The 17,713-nt window shown below is 42.5% G+C and overlaps 3 protein-coding genes across 4 annotated transcripts in view; 2 read left to right on the top strand and 1 right to left on the bottom strand.

Moving 5' to 3' along the window:
* Positions 1-727: 727 nt before the first annotated feature.
* Positions 728-17,566, bottom strand: TYW3 (tRNA-yW synthesizing protein 3 homolog). 2 transcript variants are annotated; one of them, XM_055340237.1, is made up of 7 exons: positions 17,299-17,566; positions 16,105-16,206; positions 14,183-14,263; positions 12,647-12,745; positions 12,357-12,428; positions 9,948-10,081; positions 728-1,181 (listed from the first exon to the last, which is right to left on the bottom strand). In XM_055340237.1, the coding sequence occupies exons 1-7, from the start codon at positions 17,533-17,535 to the stop codon at positions 962-964; spliced, it is 945 nt and encodes a 314-aa protein (XP_055196212.1). In that variant the 5' UTR covers positions 17,536-17,566; the 3' UTR covers positions 728-961. The 2 variants fall into 2 exon arrangements, with proteins under 2 accessions (XP_055196212.1, XP_055196213.1); XM_055340238.1 differs by lacking the exon at positions 16,105-16,206.
* The window catches only part of LOC129519332 (basic proline-rich protein-like), a 2,232-nt gene continuing 2,052 nt past the window's right edge, over positions 17,534-17,713 (top strand). The window contains exon 1 of the mRNA XM_055339753.1: positions 17,534-17,642. Coding sequence (XP_055195728.1) covers positions 17,534-17,642 — 109 coding nt within the window. The remainder of the gene's footprint in view (positions 17,643-17,713) is intronic.
* CRYZ (crystallin zeta) overlaps positions 17,585-17,713 on the top strand; it is a 27,125-nt gene continuing 26,996 nt past the window's right edge. The window contains exon 1 of the mRNA XM_055340236.1: positions 17,585-17,693. The gene's annotated coding sequence lies outside the window, so the exon portion shown is untranslated. The remainder of the gene's footprint in view (positions 17,694-17,713) is intronic.

Here is a 17,713-nt window from a genome sequence, read left to right as displayed (position 1 = left end):
AATATTATCCTAGCATTTATTAGTTCTGAGATCAACTAGTGATTTCTCTTTTATTTGATATTTTCTGAAAACACAGTATGAAAGCATCATTTTATAATGAAAATGAGAAACAGTAACACATATGCAAAAGTCTATTAGTAACTTTCTCATTTTTATTTAACGTGATGCTGTCAGCACTCCTGTTATGTCAACACAGCAGGTATCAGAACTATTATGCTGAAGAGGAAATGGAAGGCCTTGAAAATTCTGTGATTTGTTCAAGGACCACCCCTGCCTCCCAATTTCTATGCAGCTGTTAAGAACTCAAGTCCTTGAAATTTTGCAAAAAAGTATATAAGGAGGCTATAAAGATTCCCAGGTCTTAAGTCACCATTTCTGACCAGGCTTAGTGAAATACCAGGCCTACCTGTGTGGCAGGGACTGTGCCAGTGGCAAGCTCTGGTTTGTGAGAAATAACGAGAAAAGAAGGTTCACGTATTTTGTCCTGAACAAAAAGCGTTATCAGTTGTTTTCTCCACAAGGTCAAAAAAAAGGGAAGGTCTTCTTACCGAACGTCACGGCAACAAAAAGCAAACTCATCCCCTTTTAAAGGCTGGAGATTTCAAAGTGAAAAACGAAATTAAGTGTTGTGATGATTTTTACTCAAACATTTCCAATGTCAAGGTTCCCTTGAAAGAGTATTACAATTTTGTTTTGCAGAAGTAGAAGTTGAAACTGAAAAGAGAGAGGCATTAAGAAGTCCATTTTATTTTTGCAATGAATCTCTATGTGACTAAAACAGATGGTATCTAATGAGCAAATATTATACAGTCACTTTTAAAAGTTCAGGATTTCTCTAAAATATACAGAGAGAAGAAATCTTGGTTTTCTGAGTGGCTCATACACTCAAGAAACTAAAGTACTCTTATAAAGAGCAGCTCTGTAATGTCTATTAGACACATTATTCTACCAAGACCGAATCTTAGTAATCTTCAGGGAAGATGGTAACACTCATTCCTGGGTCATCATCATTTTCACATTCTTTAGCGTTTTCTTCAGTAATACATTTGCCACATGCTGCTTCTGTGTTTCTCTTCTTCTTATGAGTATATGATGAATTATTTTTATCTTTGATTTTCTCGTTTGCATGTGAGTTAGTAATAGTTTCTTTTTCCAAAGCATGTTGTAGGCAGTTGTAAAACCTGCAGAGAGATAAGTACTACTGTCATATCTGTGTTTTCAAACAGAAGGACTGAAATACATCCAGAGGTTATAAATTATATAAATTTGATAGTGTTTCATATAAATCTTAAAATATCAACTGAATTGGAGAAATAATATGCTTCTTGCTTTTATATGATCATTTAAGGAAATGTGTTTTCAGTTCTTCGAGAACACTGATGAAAATTGGGTTGGAAACATCTCTTGACAATCTGTAATCTATCTCTCAAATTCTATTCCAGATGTAGGAGTCAAACAAAACGGTAAAAATAGAGAAATTATTTTTCTTTATAAAAAATCATAAACGTGGGATCCCTGGGTGGCGCAGCGGTTTGGCGCCTGCCTTTGGCCCAGGGCGCGATCCTGGAGACCTGGGATCGAATCCCACGTCGGGCTCCCGGTGCATGGAGCCTGCTTCTCCCTCTGCCTGTGTCTCTGCCTCTCTCTCTCTCTCTCTCTCTCTCTCTCTCTCTCTGTGACTATCATAAATAAAAAAAAAAATCATAAACGTAATAAAATCTCACTTTAGAGAATTCAGCAAAAATATGAGGTTACAAATACGGACTACCTCTACAGAACTACCGAGAAATAACCTCTCAGTATTTTTATTCTTTCTAATTTATCAATGTATTCTGAATTAATGTATTTATACATGTACTCACATACTTACTTTTACAGAATTATTATACTTATACATTGTTTTATCAAATTTAGTATTTATTGAAAACATCTTTTATCATAAAATAAACTTAAAAAAAAAGATATCCTTAGCAAGTAGTACAATGCTGACACACTCGGTAAAAGTGAATAAATAACCACTGAACAAAAAGGTGAGTATGGATATCATATCCTAGATCCCCTAGTCATCCAGACACTGAGACCTCCCTTGCCACTGTGAGGATCTCATCATGCCCGTATATTCTATTATAATGGCAAAGTGTCACAGAATTTTTGACACCTACTGAATAGGTTGCTGTTTGGACCAATTTTCTTCTTTAATTCAATAACCAGGCTAAGTTCTACTTGTAAAGACTCTGAAACTCCCCTAAAAAAAACCCCAAGATATTCATCTGCTTCCAAATATTCCACACAATTCTAATGCACACCTGACCTGATCACAACATATCCTGTCCATATTTCAAGGACTCACCACTCATGTATACCTTGATACCCAGCACCGTGCTTGGCACATACTAGGTGCTCAACAGACATTTTCTCGGTGAATAAATGAATCTCAAGGGGGAAGTAACAATATGAGGATAAACATAATAGTAGGAGGCACAGCAAAAGGCTTTGAAAAATACTGATTGGTGACTTCTTAGATCCTGTTCTGTGGTAACAACCTTTTAATTTAATGCACACCGCCCCATCCTCACTTAACTGAAACCTGGTTCCCCCACAGAGACACCATCTGCTCTGCATTCCTCTCAAGTGGAGATGCTTATTTTTCTGTATCCCACTTGATGCAGAGTTGAGATGTCAGAATTTAGCTGGCTCACCAAGGCTTCGCCAGACCGAACTCCTTTAGCTGCCCCTCATGCCATCTACCAATATTTTGTTCATTCTCGTACATTCATGGAAACCCCTACACTTGGCATGATCTTTCTCTCCAGAGAAAGATCATCCTACCATCATCCCAGGTGATGTCAATGACTGGCTTTCTTTCATCTTGCACACTGCCTGTTTGGAGTATCAACAAAATGACCCAGTAGCATGACTTACGTAAAACAGCTAAGTCCAAAAATTCATGCCATCAAATGCTGTGAAGCGCCCCTATTTGACCTCATAAGAGGCCATCTGTGATGTGCAACTTCATTTCCTACCGTCCCCCTCCCAACCCTGAACTTTAGACTCAGATAACCAAGTCTTTTTTCTGGATTATACTTTATTCCTAGGAAATTAAAGATTAAATTGCTCTTTTATGACCACAGAGAATTAATAGCTCATGTAAAGTATTTTGTCAATCACATTAAAAAAGTAATTAAAGAGGAATAGGTGCCTTACTTTAATCTTCCACTAAAGAACCTAAGAGTTCAAAGCTACATCTTTGGGGTACCCAAAAACAACTGGTAAAATGGAACAAAGACCCTGTTGTCTGAAGGCCAAGAATAATTCCTTCAAATACTTTTTCCTTGTCCTTTTTAAAGGGAATTTTTAAAAGGTTCTTTGCAAAACTATCTTTCTCAAGAAGTCAGACATTTGTTTTGCAATTACATGCTCTCCATGAATTCTAAAGCCCAATTCTTAAAGTGCGATTTTCTCAGCTCTCACAGGCAACAAAAAGAACTCAGAATATAAAAAGAAAGGTATGCACAGGCAATGGTCTTCCCCAACCCCAAAGAAAATCAAATTGTCTTCAGTTTCTCTACTTCTGCAGTCAAGAGCATCATGCCCCAGGGCAACTTGTACTTCATTCTCTTCCAGACAGAACTTTTTAGAGCAGCCCTAGGAAAATGAATTCTTGTTTTTCAGGTCAGTTAGAGGACCACTTGCAATAATATATGATATTTCTCTGATTTCTGAAATAGGAACATAAAAATAATGAGATCTAGGCACAATTAAATACCCTTTTAGGCTTCCATTATTCACAAATAACAAATAAGGCTATTTTCATATATACGTATTTAGATTTTACCTTGACTAAACTCTAGCATTTTTATTAAAAAACAGGTATGTGACAGAGCCTGTGCCAGGCGGTGGAAAGAGAGGTAAAAGACCTGGTCGTGACCTCAGGCTCAGTATTTAATGGGAGCTGCAGAACTGTAAAGACACATTCAGCATGCCCTGAGAAAGACCAGACAAAGTTGGGGCCCGCCCCCTGGGGGAACCCTGCTTCCAGTGAGATCATGAAATGCTCCTTGGAAAACAACCCAATGCTGGGGCTGAATTGCAATGATGGGCGGAAGCTGGCAAGGTAGGGGAGAGGAAAAAAATGAGGGGACTAAATATCCAAGGGGAACTGTACAAAAATAAAGTATGCGTTTTCACTTTATATTATTTATTTCTTTGATCTTAAATACATAGGGAAATGTGTGACTTATTATTTACCTGCTTTAGTTCCGTTGTTAAAAATAAGACTAGTGACTACGAGGAGTCTAAGACATCTGTTATCCTTGCCCCCTCCTACTTTCTACCTCCATTTCCAGGCTGTCCCCATGTCCGGTTTACATTCTGCACTATCAGTCCCATTCATCTTGCTATTCAAGTTCCTGTTCCTTCTCACCTGGACTATGGCGCAAAAGCCTACACCCATTCGCTCTTATCTCAAAGTCGTCTTACACGTCCTCCGGAATAATCTACTTTGAAGCCTTGCAAGTAGCACTATTGATGGAAAAAGCCAGTTACCAAATGTAGCGAACATTTATTTATTAAGCACTATTCTCATGCTAGCCACTCAGAAAATGATAAATAAGAAAGTGTCATTGACTTTGGGGAACTCAACTCAATGGGTTAGCTTCTAAGTCCCTTTATGGTTTATTATTAATTCAATAAACAAGTACTAGTTCTCTACTATGAGCTGGACACTAGGTTAGGTTTTGGGACAAGAAACACTTAAAGCGTGAATGTGTATGGTTGGTGGCAGGGAGAAGTCAGTCCTATTTTCAATGTGAGCACACTGCAGTAGGAATAAAAAGGATATACATACAATTAATGTAATTCAATGTGGTTCATATTTCTGTTTTGCACTGAGGAATATAAACTGTAACGATACTGACAATAAGAATCTGAACCAAGGAAATGGAGATAGGGTTGAGACTAGGACAAGAAAGCTAATCAGGAAAGGCTGATGAGTATTCTAATTAGATATGTTCAAAAAGTTATTGGATATGTAGGCTCAGGACTTGAGAGAGATTTGGAAGACCTATTGCTATGTGGGGAGGTAGCTGAAGCAATGGGCCAAGGAACGGTACCTTAGAGAACAATAATTAACCAAGAGACAGAATCATAAGGAGAATCCAGAAGGAAGCTAAGGAGGAAGCTACCACAAGCAGGAAGGAAAGCAGCAAAGTGATAGAGTTTCATATACCTCCCCACAGGTGTATGAAAAAATGCTCCATGTCATGAACCATCAAGGAAACACAAATCAGAACCACAGAGGTACCATCTCACACCTGTCAGGATAGCAATCCTCAAAAAAAAAAAAAAAAAAAAAAAACAAAAAAAACCCAAGAAACAAGCGTTGGCAAAGGTGCTGAGAAAAGGGGACCCATGTGCGTTGCTGGTGGGAATATAAAACCACATGGCAGTCCTTCAAAGAATTAAACACAGAGCTACCATACGACCTGGCAATTCCACTTCTGGGTATATGCCCAAAAGAATGGAAAGCAGGACTCAGACATTTGTACACATATGTTCATGGCAGCATTAGTCACAATGACTTAAAGATGGAGAAATCCCAAATGTCCATTGATGAGTGAATAGATAAATAAAATGTGGTATATAAATACAATGGAGTATTATTTAGCCTTAAAAAGAATTGTGACACTTGCTACAGCATGGATACACTCTGAAGATGGTACACAAGTGAAATACGCCGACACGAAAGGGCAAGTATGGTATGATTGCACTTACCTGAGGGACCTAGAGCAGACCACTTCATAGTAGCAGAAGATAGAATAGTGGTTGCCAGAGGCTGGGAGTCTGGATGACAAAAAGGTTCTCAAGATGGACAGTGGCGATGGTGGGGGCTGCATTACATGTGAGTGTACATAATGCTATTGAAATATATGGTTAAAATGGCCAATTTTATGTCATATATATTTTACCATAAAAAATAAGAAGAGTTTAATAAAAACCAACCAACCATTGGAAACAGGTTCATTTACTTCTTCTGTCCAATTTGCTTTACCAACAGTATTATATGCCAGTTGATTCAGCCCCTTTACTCTTAGCATTTTCTTACTACAAGTTAGTGAAGAGAGGAACACAGAACCACAGAACATGGCTAATTTCATTTTGCTCATAGTCAAATGTGTGGTTTCATCTGACCCAAGTCAGTCCTGATCTCTTATTAACAGGTCCAAAGATAGCCTCCTTCTTATAATTGGTAAATAGATCTCCAAACTTTCGTATTTTTTACCTGGAAATCATTATATATAAATTTATTTTACTCTTCCCACTAACAAGTGGCTTTGGGAATTGTTTTACAGAAACAAGACCTTTTTTATATTAAGAACATTTTACCATTTAACTCTGGTTTTTATGTTTCTAGATCATTTCATTTTTTTTAAAGATTTTATTTATTTATTCATGAGAGACAAAGAGAGAGAGAGAGAGAGAGAGAGAGAGAGAGAGAGAGAGAGAGAGAGGCAGAGACACAGGCAGGGAGAAGCAGGCTCCATGCAGGGAGCCCGACGTGGGACTTGATCCCGGGTCTCCAGGATCATGCCCTGGGCTGAAGGTGGTGCTAAACCCCTGAGCCACCCAGGCTGCCCCTAGATCATTTCTTATTGCTGAAATGTGACTCATTAGGATTTGACTTTTAAAAATTCTACCATAGGGGATCCCTGGGTGGTGCAGCGGTTTAGCGCCTGCCTTTGGCCCAGGGCACGATCCTGGAGACCTGGGATCGAATCCCACGTCGGGCTCCCGGTGCATGGAGTCTGCTTCTCCCTCTGCCTATGTCTCTGCCCCTCTCTCTCTCTCTCTCTCTCTCTGTGACTATCATTAAAAAAAATGTTAAAAATTCTACCATAGTTATTTGAATTGTGAAACTTTGGTCCTATGACGAACCCATTTTTAGTACTCAAGGTCTGACTGCAGAACTTATCACCTCCAATGTTTATTTTTTCACTTTTCCACATCAGAAGGGTAACTTTTTTTCTGCATTTGGTTGAAAGTACAGCTGTTCCCAGGGGAGCTTTCTAATTTGTTCCCCCTTTCTGAATTCACATGTAATCTTCTAATCAGTATCTTAAGACACTTTTTACCCTTCTTTAATTTTTCCCTGATTTTATATGATGAGCATGGCTCTCTTGATAGCAGCATGCACACTATAATCTCAAAACATATTTTTGAGTCAATGGATTTAAAGTATAATTTGATTTTATAGTTAGTGAACGTGGCTCAATTAACTTCACCAGGTGTATAGTTAGTTGCTCTTCGGCTATATTTATAATCTTGTTGAAATTCAAGTAAGGAAACAGAGAAACTGATTTGTTACTTCCTATATTTTAGCCTCACTGGAATACAGTCTAAGAGCCTCACTGGAATACAGTCTAAGAAATGTAGTCAACTTGTGGAATGTTACTGTAAGTACCTACATGTAGTTCAGACTCTGTAGTCTGGTGAAGCGGCTGGGTGCTCCTCAGCACTTACTGGATATAGTCACTTCATTCAGAATGTTTGCTCAAAGCACCTTGTAGCCAGGTCACCCCACAGCGGTTTTCATTTTATTTTATTTTATTTATTTTATTTATTTTATTTTATTTATTTTATTTATTTTATTTAGTTTATTTATTTATTTATTTATTTTTTAATTTTTATTTATTTATGATAGTCACAGAGAGAGAGAGAGAGAGAGGCAGAGACATAGGCAGAGGGAGAAGCAGGCTCCATGCACCGGGAGCCCGACGTGGGATTCGATCCCGCGTCTCCAGGATCGCGCCCCGGGCCAAAGGCAGGCGCCAAATCGCTGCGCCACCCAGGGATCCCACCACAACGGTTTTCAACCAGGGTCCTTCCTACTGGAAAATTAAGCTCTCATGCCCTAAGAAATCCAATGTATATAATGAGTTAACGTCTCTCCCATGTATCTAGAATGGAAGATGTGTACCATTGTTGAAAGAACTGAGAAACAGTCACTTGAATAATTTTGTGAATTCTGTGGTTGAAATGAGAGGTCCCCGTTAAGAGAGCCCGGACGGTGGTACCGACGTGATCACAGGTTTATTTTCTGTATGTGCCGACAGAGGAGGAAAAGAGCTACCCTACCCTGAGAATACCCTGAGAATCCATGACGTGACAGGGATAGGGCCAGTCATTAGGTAGATGCTGTTTAATGTATACTAAAGTTGTTATTTAAGATATGTACATCTCCCAAGTTAAAGAGAAGAAAAGTGCCATCAAGAGAGTTGAGTAAGTTGTGGTGGAAGCTGGAGTCAAACTCAGTTCTGCTCCTGAATGTGGAGCAGAACTGAGTTTGACTGAGTTTTTTTTTTTTTTTTAAATTTATCAAAATAAATTTATTAAAAGTATTCAAAGACCACGTCAAAGTTTAGCTGCCTTCAGGACAGTTTTTGGCACTCATCATGAACAATGTAGTTTCCTACATAACAACACTCGTTCAATTAACAATTCAAACAGACCATTTCAGTTTTAGTGTTACAGAAGACAACAGTACTGATGACCTGTAGTCGTATGAACTTCAACACCCTTGCACACAGTAAACACTTTAATATTATTTATTCTAAATAACTAAAACTAAAACCACTATGTGGTAATGGACTGAATTAGGGAAAGATATACAGCCAGCTAGCTAAGGCCACACACTCCCAGGCCTATTGATTTTAAATGTGTTTGGACCAACAGTGTCACATCAGACCTTTGGGTCTCCCATTCCTGCCTTTCCAGTGTGAGTGAGACACACCACATTTAGACCACTTTCTCCCTGGGTTCTAGACAGAGCTACGGGAGCCGTCCCAACACAAGCTTCTCCTACAGTCACCAGCTTCCTGATTCACCAAGTGGTATACCTCTTCCCACCATCGTATACTGCTACCACTGGCGCTGATAGCCTTAGCTACCTCAAAAAAAAAAAAAAAAAAAAAAAAAAAAAAAAAAGTAGGTATTAAAGGATTTTAAGCAGGCAAGTTAAATAATAGGATTTCTCCGCACTTTACAGACAGGATTCGGATGGTGATACAGAGTATGGCGTGGCAGAGACACGCTAGAAACCTTCTATTATGAGACAGGTAACAAGGCTATTGCAGGTGTGGAATAAAGAGTGTGACAAGTACGGATGGGAAGAGAACGATTTAAGAATTACTTGGGCAGTGACTGACTGGTTGTGAGGTAGGCAAGGGGATGGGGAGAAGGGGAAATGACAACACGTCGGCCGTTACTCCTTGAAGAACTCGGGGGCACACGTCTTGCTGATGGTAGATTGCTGGCCTCGCTTTCATATAAGAAAGGCAACACTACAGTCACTTCTTTATGTCAAAAACTCTTATTTTTATGAAAAAGTTGAAAAGAAAGTAATGTGAGAGGAGGTAAAATTAAAGAAGAAGAGAAGTAGAGAGATGTGAATTGAGAGCCACGATCCTTCCTCCTGGGACAATTACGGCAATTCTAGATCCAGTCCGTACGAGCCAGCCGCATATGTAAAATATTGATTACGCTAAAATTAACCAGGTTGCTCTCCCCAAAAGGAGATCCTTGATACTGCCCGGTAGATCACATCCAGGGGGGACTGCACCGCTTCCTGGCTGCCTTCAACTTGATCGGTTACGGTCCCTGTCACCGCCGTTGGGCTCTCTTACCGGAGGGATTAGGTTTCTCCCCTTTAGGCCGGCTGCCGGCAGTCCTGTCCCCGCTATCCTCCACGGCGCTTCCCCTTTACACGCCATGTAGTACCCGTTACAGTCTGGGCTACTCTCATCTATTACTTTGATCATTTTTTTTTATTATCTGTGATAAGACTACAAATACAAAAGCAGTTGGGAGTATAAGCTGAAGACGGCGTGTATCGATATTTTCAAAGATGACCTAGAGAGATAAGAGTAAGAAGAAATATCCAATTAATATACCTTTCAATCCTCTTCTTGTTTTCCTCCATCTTTTGATTTGCTACCTTTAACAGGAAGTCGATATATTCCTCGGTCACCATCAGTTTTCCCTTATGGCTTAATGGAACTTCTAAGCCATGGGTGCTCCGGACAGCCTACAGGGAACAAACAACTTAGATATGATCACTTATGTACTAGAGGCACTGAAGATAACTACAGACAAGTCCCAGTCAGGGCTGTGTTTAAACATAGTTTGGTTCTATTACAGGATTTGACGCTTTAATATCCTTTAGCTAGACACAGCGGAACTGAAGATTAGGGTTTCCCATCACATGAAGTTATTTCTTAAGAAAGTCGTTCTACACATTGTCTTTCAGAGAAGCAGATAATATCCAAAAATCCCATCACTGTTTGAGTTTCAGTCTCACTAAAGCCTAGAAAGCTTCAATACACTAGTTAAAGAGAAGAAATAAATGCAAGCTCAACAAAAGCTTCAAGGGAAAATCGAAGGGGACTGGCTGCGGAAGAGCCACTCACTGCTGCCTGAGCAGAGTGTGTGGCTGTAAGAATAAGCCGTGCCTGTTCTATCTCACGACGTGGCTGCTTTCTCCATGCTTTAGGGTCGCTCATCTTAGTGAACCTGTTCCTGAAACAGTCAATGTGTTCCAAGTAAATCCAATCAGTGCAAACAGGTTGAGAACCAGCAATGAAAACTATTAGGAGAGATACAACTTCTTTCAGTGGACTTTTACTGAGCATCTACAGGGTTCTAGGCCCTATGAGAGGTGGGAAGACACAAGATAGATATAATATGATCCCTGCCTTTAAGAGCCAACATTTTAAAACAGGAAATAAACAAGTGAACAAAGAATCACAACATAGGTCCTACGCCAGGAAAGAGATAGACACGTACATGTACATATATACACCGATGCCGGGCTAAGGAACTGTGGAAGAGGAACAACTAGTTGGGACTCTTGCCTCGGCTTTATGGGAAAGATAGCATTTGAGTTAGGATTTTTTTAAGTGCGATGTAAGAATGGGGTCAGGGGACATTCCAGCCAGAAAATGACTTACCTATAGTCACGGAGACATGAAAGAACATGATACATTTGGGAAATAACTAATAGTTTCCTCTCTGGCTGGAGCATAAGTATGCTAGCAGGAGATGAGCATGAATAAGGTAAATGGAAAATAGTTTGGGTAAGGCCTTGAATACCAGGGGAAATAAAGGGAGACCCTGACTTTTCTAAAAGGGGGATTCGGATAGTGTTGGCTTAGGGGCACCTAAGGAGAGGATGGGTAGCCCGAAGACCAGTCGGAGACCACTGTAAAGACCGAGGGGAGGGACCATGATGGCTTAAGTAGAGGCAGGGACAGAGGGAGAGGAAAGGTGGAGCTGGGCGTTAGGAAGTTAGAGGCAGATGTGACAGGACGTGTAACTAACTGAATGTAGAAGGCAAAGGAATGGAAAGCGAACGAACGGTTCTTTCTTGCTTGGGCAACCAGATGGAGTGTAGGGGAAGGAGATGGACACAAACCAGTACTGTGTGCTTTGACTTTCTATTTAGGTACGCTTTTTTGTAGGTGTCTCCTTTTGTAAGCCATCTCTATACGGGGAATGAGCGATTTGTTAAAAAACAAATAGAAAATAGGAAAAGTCGAGGGAGCTAGCATCAGCGAAAACCTGAAATAGGTCAAAAGCAAAGAACATATACCATTACAAATAGTAAATACCACGGATCAGAACAGGGCAAAATCACTAGGCGCTGACTTGGCCAGGAAAGGACTCAGCTGGAGGCTTAGAAAGGGCTTTAAAGATCATCTAGTCCAGGGCTGGCAAACTTTTTTTGTAAAAGGATAGATAGTAAATGTTTCTGACTTTGCGGCCATATGTTATCTGTCACAACTGCTCGGTTTTACCACCGTAGCACAAAAGCAACCTGTGATAGTAATTTACCAAGTGAGAGTAGTGGGATTTGACCTTCCGTGGTGGACTTGGCCCCCGCGCAGTAGTTTGCCAGACTCCTGATATGGCCAAGAAAAGTCAGACCTGAGGGGCTAAGGAGCTTCCCCAAGTTCATACAGCATGGCTGTGGTGCAGCCAGTATCCGTGTAGAGGACTTTAGACCCCCTGCCTATGATTCTTTCCACTATATCATGGTGCTTATTAAATGGAGTCTTGACTATTTAGGAATCAGGCTGAAAGTAAGCAGAGGAGGATTCTATAAAATAAGAGCTCAAATGCAAATCTAAGAACTCCGTATTCTTGTCTGTAGCAAAGAGTAAGGTACTGAAGATTTCTGAGCAAGGGAATGGCAAGAAGATTTGAGGAGGGAGAGATTAGAAGCAGAGGAGTCTAATGAAGTTATTCAATAGTATGAATCACTTCATGCCCAAAGAATTGTTTTTTGTCAAAAGTTATCTTACCAACATAGTCTTTCCTCTCTTTCCCACGGTTATGCCAGAGTTCCTGAAACCAGAATCTACTGCCACTGAATGCTGTAAGAAAATGAACTGGTTAAATTCTGATAATCTGGCTAATCAGATAAACTGGTTAGCTCTACAAATTGCAGAAACATATGTCACCCCAAACCTATAATTAAATTAAAAAAATAGTCAACTAAAAAACTAATATCACATTATTTTTTTTGGTAGATTTAAAGCTTAGAATCAAGTCTACCCACATACTAAATTCAAGTATAATCATACAATTTTACCAGAATCTGTGCATCCTGCAACTGTCGACACTGCACATGAAGAACAAGTGGTTCAAATTTCAAAATGGCATCTCCATTTGCTTTCTTCAGAGCCGCAATCTAAACAAATGAAAAATATTGGTATCAGACACCAATATACGATCCTTTTCATTGGTGACCCTTTACCATATGCAACTTCAGTTTTTCCCAGAAACACTCAGAATCATCCAGCATCCTTCTTCTGCAATAACTTTTCGTTCTGCTTTCTCAGTCCTCGTTCTCCAAAAACTGATTAATCTGCTTATTCTTTTCAAAGACCTGATTTCTCGTTCTCCCATAAACCTCTTGTGTCTTTCTTTCCAGCCATACCTTGAAAAGTAAACTACTGCTCTATGTAACTCCATAACAGATTTTCATTAAGGAATACGGTCTGAGGGCGTCGGGCTCGCTCATTCTCTAGAGGACGTGACTCTCGATCCTGAGGTCGTGAGTTCAAGCCCCATGTGGGGCATAAAGCCTACTTAAAAAAATAAATAAAGGAATATGATATGAAAGTTCTGTTTAAATGCTCTGTTACTAGATTGAAGTTTGAGACACATGTATGTCTGAGTTAGAATTTATACGAGGCGGTTGTTATTTCTGTCCACCTCGTATCCTTGGGCAGTATCCTCTCTCTTCTTCATACCATTTGATTCCGGTGGGACTGCCAATCGTGACCCTATCACTCATGACTCCTGCTATCATAATAGCAGACATGCCAAGTGCCTGGGTCTGAGGAAGGACAGTATTCCACTCTACTGGCAAAAATTACTGATCTCAGGGGGAAGACATCTCACCCACGCAGGATGACTCAGCCTCCTCTGGGAATGATATCTGACTATCAGCAAGAAGTCTTTTTCTGCTGGGGCTGCTGGCAGCTATCTTTCCTGCCACAAAGACTGTCTGCAGCAGAAGAGGACAAGGGCAACTACACAGAAAGAACCAGTCCCCACAGAAGGAGATGAAGAGTGAGTGAGTACCCTAAGACATTTGAGCACCTGAACAGGTAAAGTGCCTGAATGATACAGACTTACATGAACTCATTTCAAGATTTTAATTTCTGAAACTAAATAACCCAGGACAGATAGGAAGATTTACAAGAAGCAATCCAGGTAAGTAATGCATAATTTATTTCTATGAGTATGCTGGCAATATATAGATATACTAATCCCTTTCTCCTAACTCCTTTCTCCTTGTATAATTTGTTCCAGGTTACAGAGTTATCGAATGGTCGAAATGAAAGTCAAATCTTCCATCTATATATGTGTCCAACATCCATGCACTCCCTATGTCCAAGAGGATGTGTTTTCTTAAGCAATAAGTAATGCTTATATACATATTTATATTTTATCTCCTATAAATAAAAAAAAACACTGTAATAATTCTCTTCAGGCTTTCTAATCTTCAGTCATTGTAATCATGCACATAAATCCACCTTGAATGTCTTAGTCTTTTCAAATGTATTTAATGTGATTATGAGTTACAAGTTTATTTCTAAGTTTACACATAAAAACTTACCACGTCATCCTTTACGCAAGGTTTGTGTGTAACCAGTAGCCAGCAACAGTTTTGCTTTTGAACTTCAAAACCATTTATACCCTGAAATATAAAAAAAAAAAAATGTAATTTAATCATGTAATATTTATACAAATAATAAATACAATGTTTGGCATGATTGTAAGCTTTCTTAAATTAATTAGTGGTAATTTTAAGTATTACTGAGAACAATTCACTAGGCTTTGGGTAAAGTTAACCCAAAACAAAAATGAACCATATTACTTGAGATAGAAAGAAAATAGTTTAAGGTATGAGAACTTAGTATTTTCTGAAATATGGTTGTGATTTTGTCAGGAGAAAAGGGATTCTTGTAAGGGGTTGTATGCTAGCGGCCCTGAGTTGCACTCTGTTTTATTTGGCTTGCATTATATATATGTATATGTATACATATATATATATTTGTGTGTGTGTGTGTGTGTGTGTGTGTGAGAGAGAGAGAGAGAGAGAGAGAGAGAGATTGAGAGAGGAGAGAGCACGAGAGCTGGGTAGGGAGGTGGACAGGGCAGAGGGAGATGGAAAGAGAATCTTAGGCAGGCTCCACGACCCTAAGATCATGACCTCATCCAAAATCAAGTCACATGCTCCACTGAATGAGCCACCCAGGCGCCCCTTGGCTTGTACAATATTTAAAAACAAAAAACCATGGAATTCCCTTTGTAAGAAGGCATTGTCCCAATCCCACAGAGGACCTATTACTTTTTACTGACAAGTGAGCTGTTCACACCCTATGTCTCTAGTCTCTAAAGGCATACATTTGTAATATCTGGGCCAGACTATATAGAGTCCCAAAGGGCAGAGCTAGGGCTGCAAAGTCAAAGCTTCAAGAAGCCAATTACCTTCACATCATATCTTTTGTTTATTAACTGGAAAAAAAAGTTTATTTGTAAAGTTCTATTAGACTCTGGGGATAAACAGATCCTACCCTCAGGGAGGCTGGAAACAGGATGTAGGAGAGCACACTTATTCTTAAATCCCTATATTTTTACAAAGTAACTATTTTTTACAATGAGTTCACAGGAGATTTGGCTGTCTAGCTCTGGAAAGGGGAAGAGCTGTGCTGGTCCTAAATAACTGGTTTGCTTTCATTGAATGACCTCTGTGACGTTTATTGGACCTTATGCTGGCTGCTCTAAATGTTAGAGCACTGATCTGTTCTGATCTGATGCTAACCCACCTCTAGCAAATTTATAGAACCTAGAGGGCCTGTCTGGGAACTAATGCTGTCTATAGCTTCATCTTATCCATACTTCCTTCATCCAGATTCTCCCACTTTCAATTTTTCTTCTTGTATTGCTTTTCTGTAAGTTGATGCAAATCCTTTCTGAAATAAGGCTAAGTGAAGACAAATAATATACATAACATGAAAGGAGGTTCTCAAAAAATCCTAAGGCAGTTCAGAAGAAGCAGTCGTGACAAGTGGGCCTGTCTGCCTGTGTTTCCATGAGAGAGTTTTGGGAGTCACATCAAATACACAGAGATGGGGGGCAGGGAACATTTCAGGAAAAGTAAATATGAATAAGGGCAAAGGCAGGTTAAATACAAGAGGAAAAAGTAATATGTGGGTAATTGGATAAACATGGAGAAGTAGGAAATAAGAGAGCAGCAGAAGGGTTGGAAGGTCTATCAGAGTAGGGGTTTGGATTTTCTGATGTAATAAAGGATTTCAGCACAGGTAAGTGACATGCACAGAGTTGTCTTTAAGGAGGTGAATCTGTTAACAGCATGTAGCATGGTTTGGGGCAGAGAAGGTAGGTGAGTGGCCTTAGGAAAACACTACAGAAATCCAGGTAAAATAAGGCAGTAGAAATAGGGGGAGGCAGAGAGCAAGCCCAGCTAGTGCCACGGCTTAGGATGCAGCGGGGGCCATATAAAAATATACAGGCCTGCAGCCCGGGGCCTGATAGAGTCCCACGTCGGGCTCTCTGCATGGAGCTTGCTTCTCCCTCTGCCTGTGTCTCTGCCTCTCTCTCCCTCTCTCTGTGTCTCTACGAATAAATAAATAAATCTTAAAAATATATATATATTTTAAAAAATAATATATATTCAAAATAAATAAATAAATAAATAAATAAATAAATATATATACACAGGCCCTGCTAAGCTGGGGGGGGGCAGCAAATGATCTAAATCTGAACGCGAGTTTATGAGCGTGCTGTGTTTTCATGCTCTGCGCTGAATCTGACCTAACGCTGACACGCAGGTGACTTCCGCAGCGCACTGGACACGGCCGGGGGACGCCAAGCGCCTCCAGGTACCCGGCAATCCCGAGGAAGCTGATGGTCTACGATCCCAGTCCACGCAACAGGGAGGGGGCCGAGTTCAGGTGACCCTCCCGAAGCCACAGAGCCAGGAAGTCCCACAGTTAGCCTGGAGTCCAAGCAGCGTCCCTGCAAAGCCTGGGGGCCCGGCCGCCGGCTCAGACCCACCCCAGCGCCCAGCGGCCGCAGGTAAGTGACCGGCGCCGCACTAACGGAGCCGGCCGCTGGGGGCAGCGCGGCCCCGACCCCGGCCCCCGACCCCGCCCAGCACCCAGCCCCGCCCCCGGCCCCCGGCCACGCCCAGGCCCCCGCCCCAGGCCGCAGTCCCGCCTCCAGCCCCCAGGCTCCGCCCCCAACCCCAGGCCCCGCCCCCCAAGTCCCAGGCCGCAGCCCCGCCTCCAGCCCCCGGCTCCGCCCCCAACCCCAGGCCCCGCCCCCAAGGCCCAGGCCGCAGCCCCGCCTCCAGCTCCCAGGCTCCGCCCCCACCAAGCCCAGGCCCCGCCCCCAAGCCCCAGGCCGCAGCCCCGCCTCCAGCCGGCTCCCGGGGGCAGCCGTTCGGGGGTCGCGGCGCCACGGCGGAGGAAGGCGCCTCGCCTCGCGGGGCAGCCCCCAAAGCCCCGGGCATGCGGCGTCGCCGCCCCCCGGGGGCTGGTCGGGCGCAGGGGCCGCCTCACCCCGGCTTATGAGCCAGCACCGGGGTTGGCGGGCACGTTCGGTCCCCAGGGCACCGGCCCGGCTCCACCTCTGGGCTGCACCCTAGGCGCCCGGAGCACCCCGCGGAGCACAGCCCGGGGCCGCCGCCGGGACGCAGGGCCTCACCCCGTCCAGGAGGACGATGCGCCCGGCGCAGGAGCTGGTGGTGAAGTACTGCTCGCGCCCGTTCAGCAGCTGCACGAGTCCCGCCGCACCCTCGTCCACGCTGCCCTTCCGGCTGAGGTCCGCTCGGCCCAGACACTGCGCCTTCCATCTCCCGAATTCTGCAGCGCGGTCCGTGCCGGGGAGGCCTCGGAGGCTCGGCGCGGACCGCGGCCCTGGCCGCTCCCTGGGGGCCGCCATGTTGCGGCGGCGGCGGCCGGGAAGGCCAAACCTCCTCGTCGGCGCGCGCCCCGGGCGGCGCCGGGCCCCCGGGGGCGGGGCAGGCGCGGGCGAGGCGGGGCCGGCCGGTTAAGTACCCAGGCCCGTCCCCCCTCCGGCGGGAGCTCGCCCCGGAGCCGGTAAGTGCCGCGCGGACGTC

Source organism: Nyctereutes procyonoides, unplaced genomic scaffold (genome assembly GCF_905146905.1).
Source record: "Nyctereutes procyonoides isolate TBG_1078 unplaced genomic scaffold, NYPRO_anot_genome, whole genome shotgun sequence".
Classification (NCBI taxonomy): Eukaryota; Metazoa; Chordata; class Mammalia; order Carnivora; family Canidae; genus Nyctereutes; species Nyctereutes procyonoides.
Note: the sequence above shows the minus strand (reverse complement) of the source record. Positions and strands in the feature narration are given on the sequence as shown.

What these genes read in the sequence shown, in the direction of transcription:
- TYW3 (XM_055340237.1), bottom strand. Translation starts at nt 17,535, where the DNA reads ATGGCGGCCCCCAGGGAGCGGCCAGGGCCGCGGTCCGCGCCGAGCCTC. An exon ending in TATCAGGCCCCGGGCTGCAG is followed by an intron (nt 14,264 to 16,104) that starts GCCTGTATATTT and finishes TTTATATTTCAG; the next exon opens with GGTATAAATGGTTTTGAAGT. An exon ending in AGAGAGGAAAGACTATGTTG is followed by an intron (nt 10,082 to 12,356) that starts GTAAGATAACTT and finishes TGTTCCCTGTAG; the next exon opens with GCTGTCCGGAGCACCCATGG.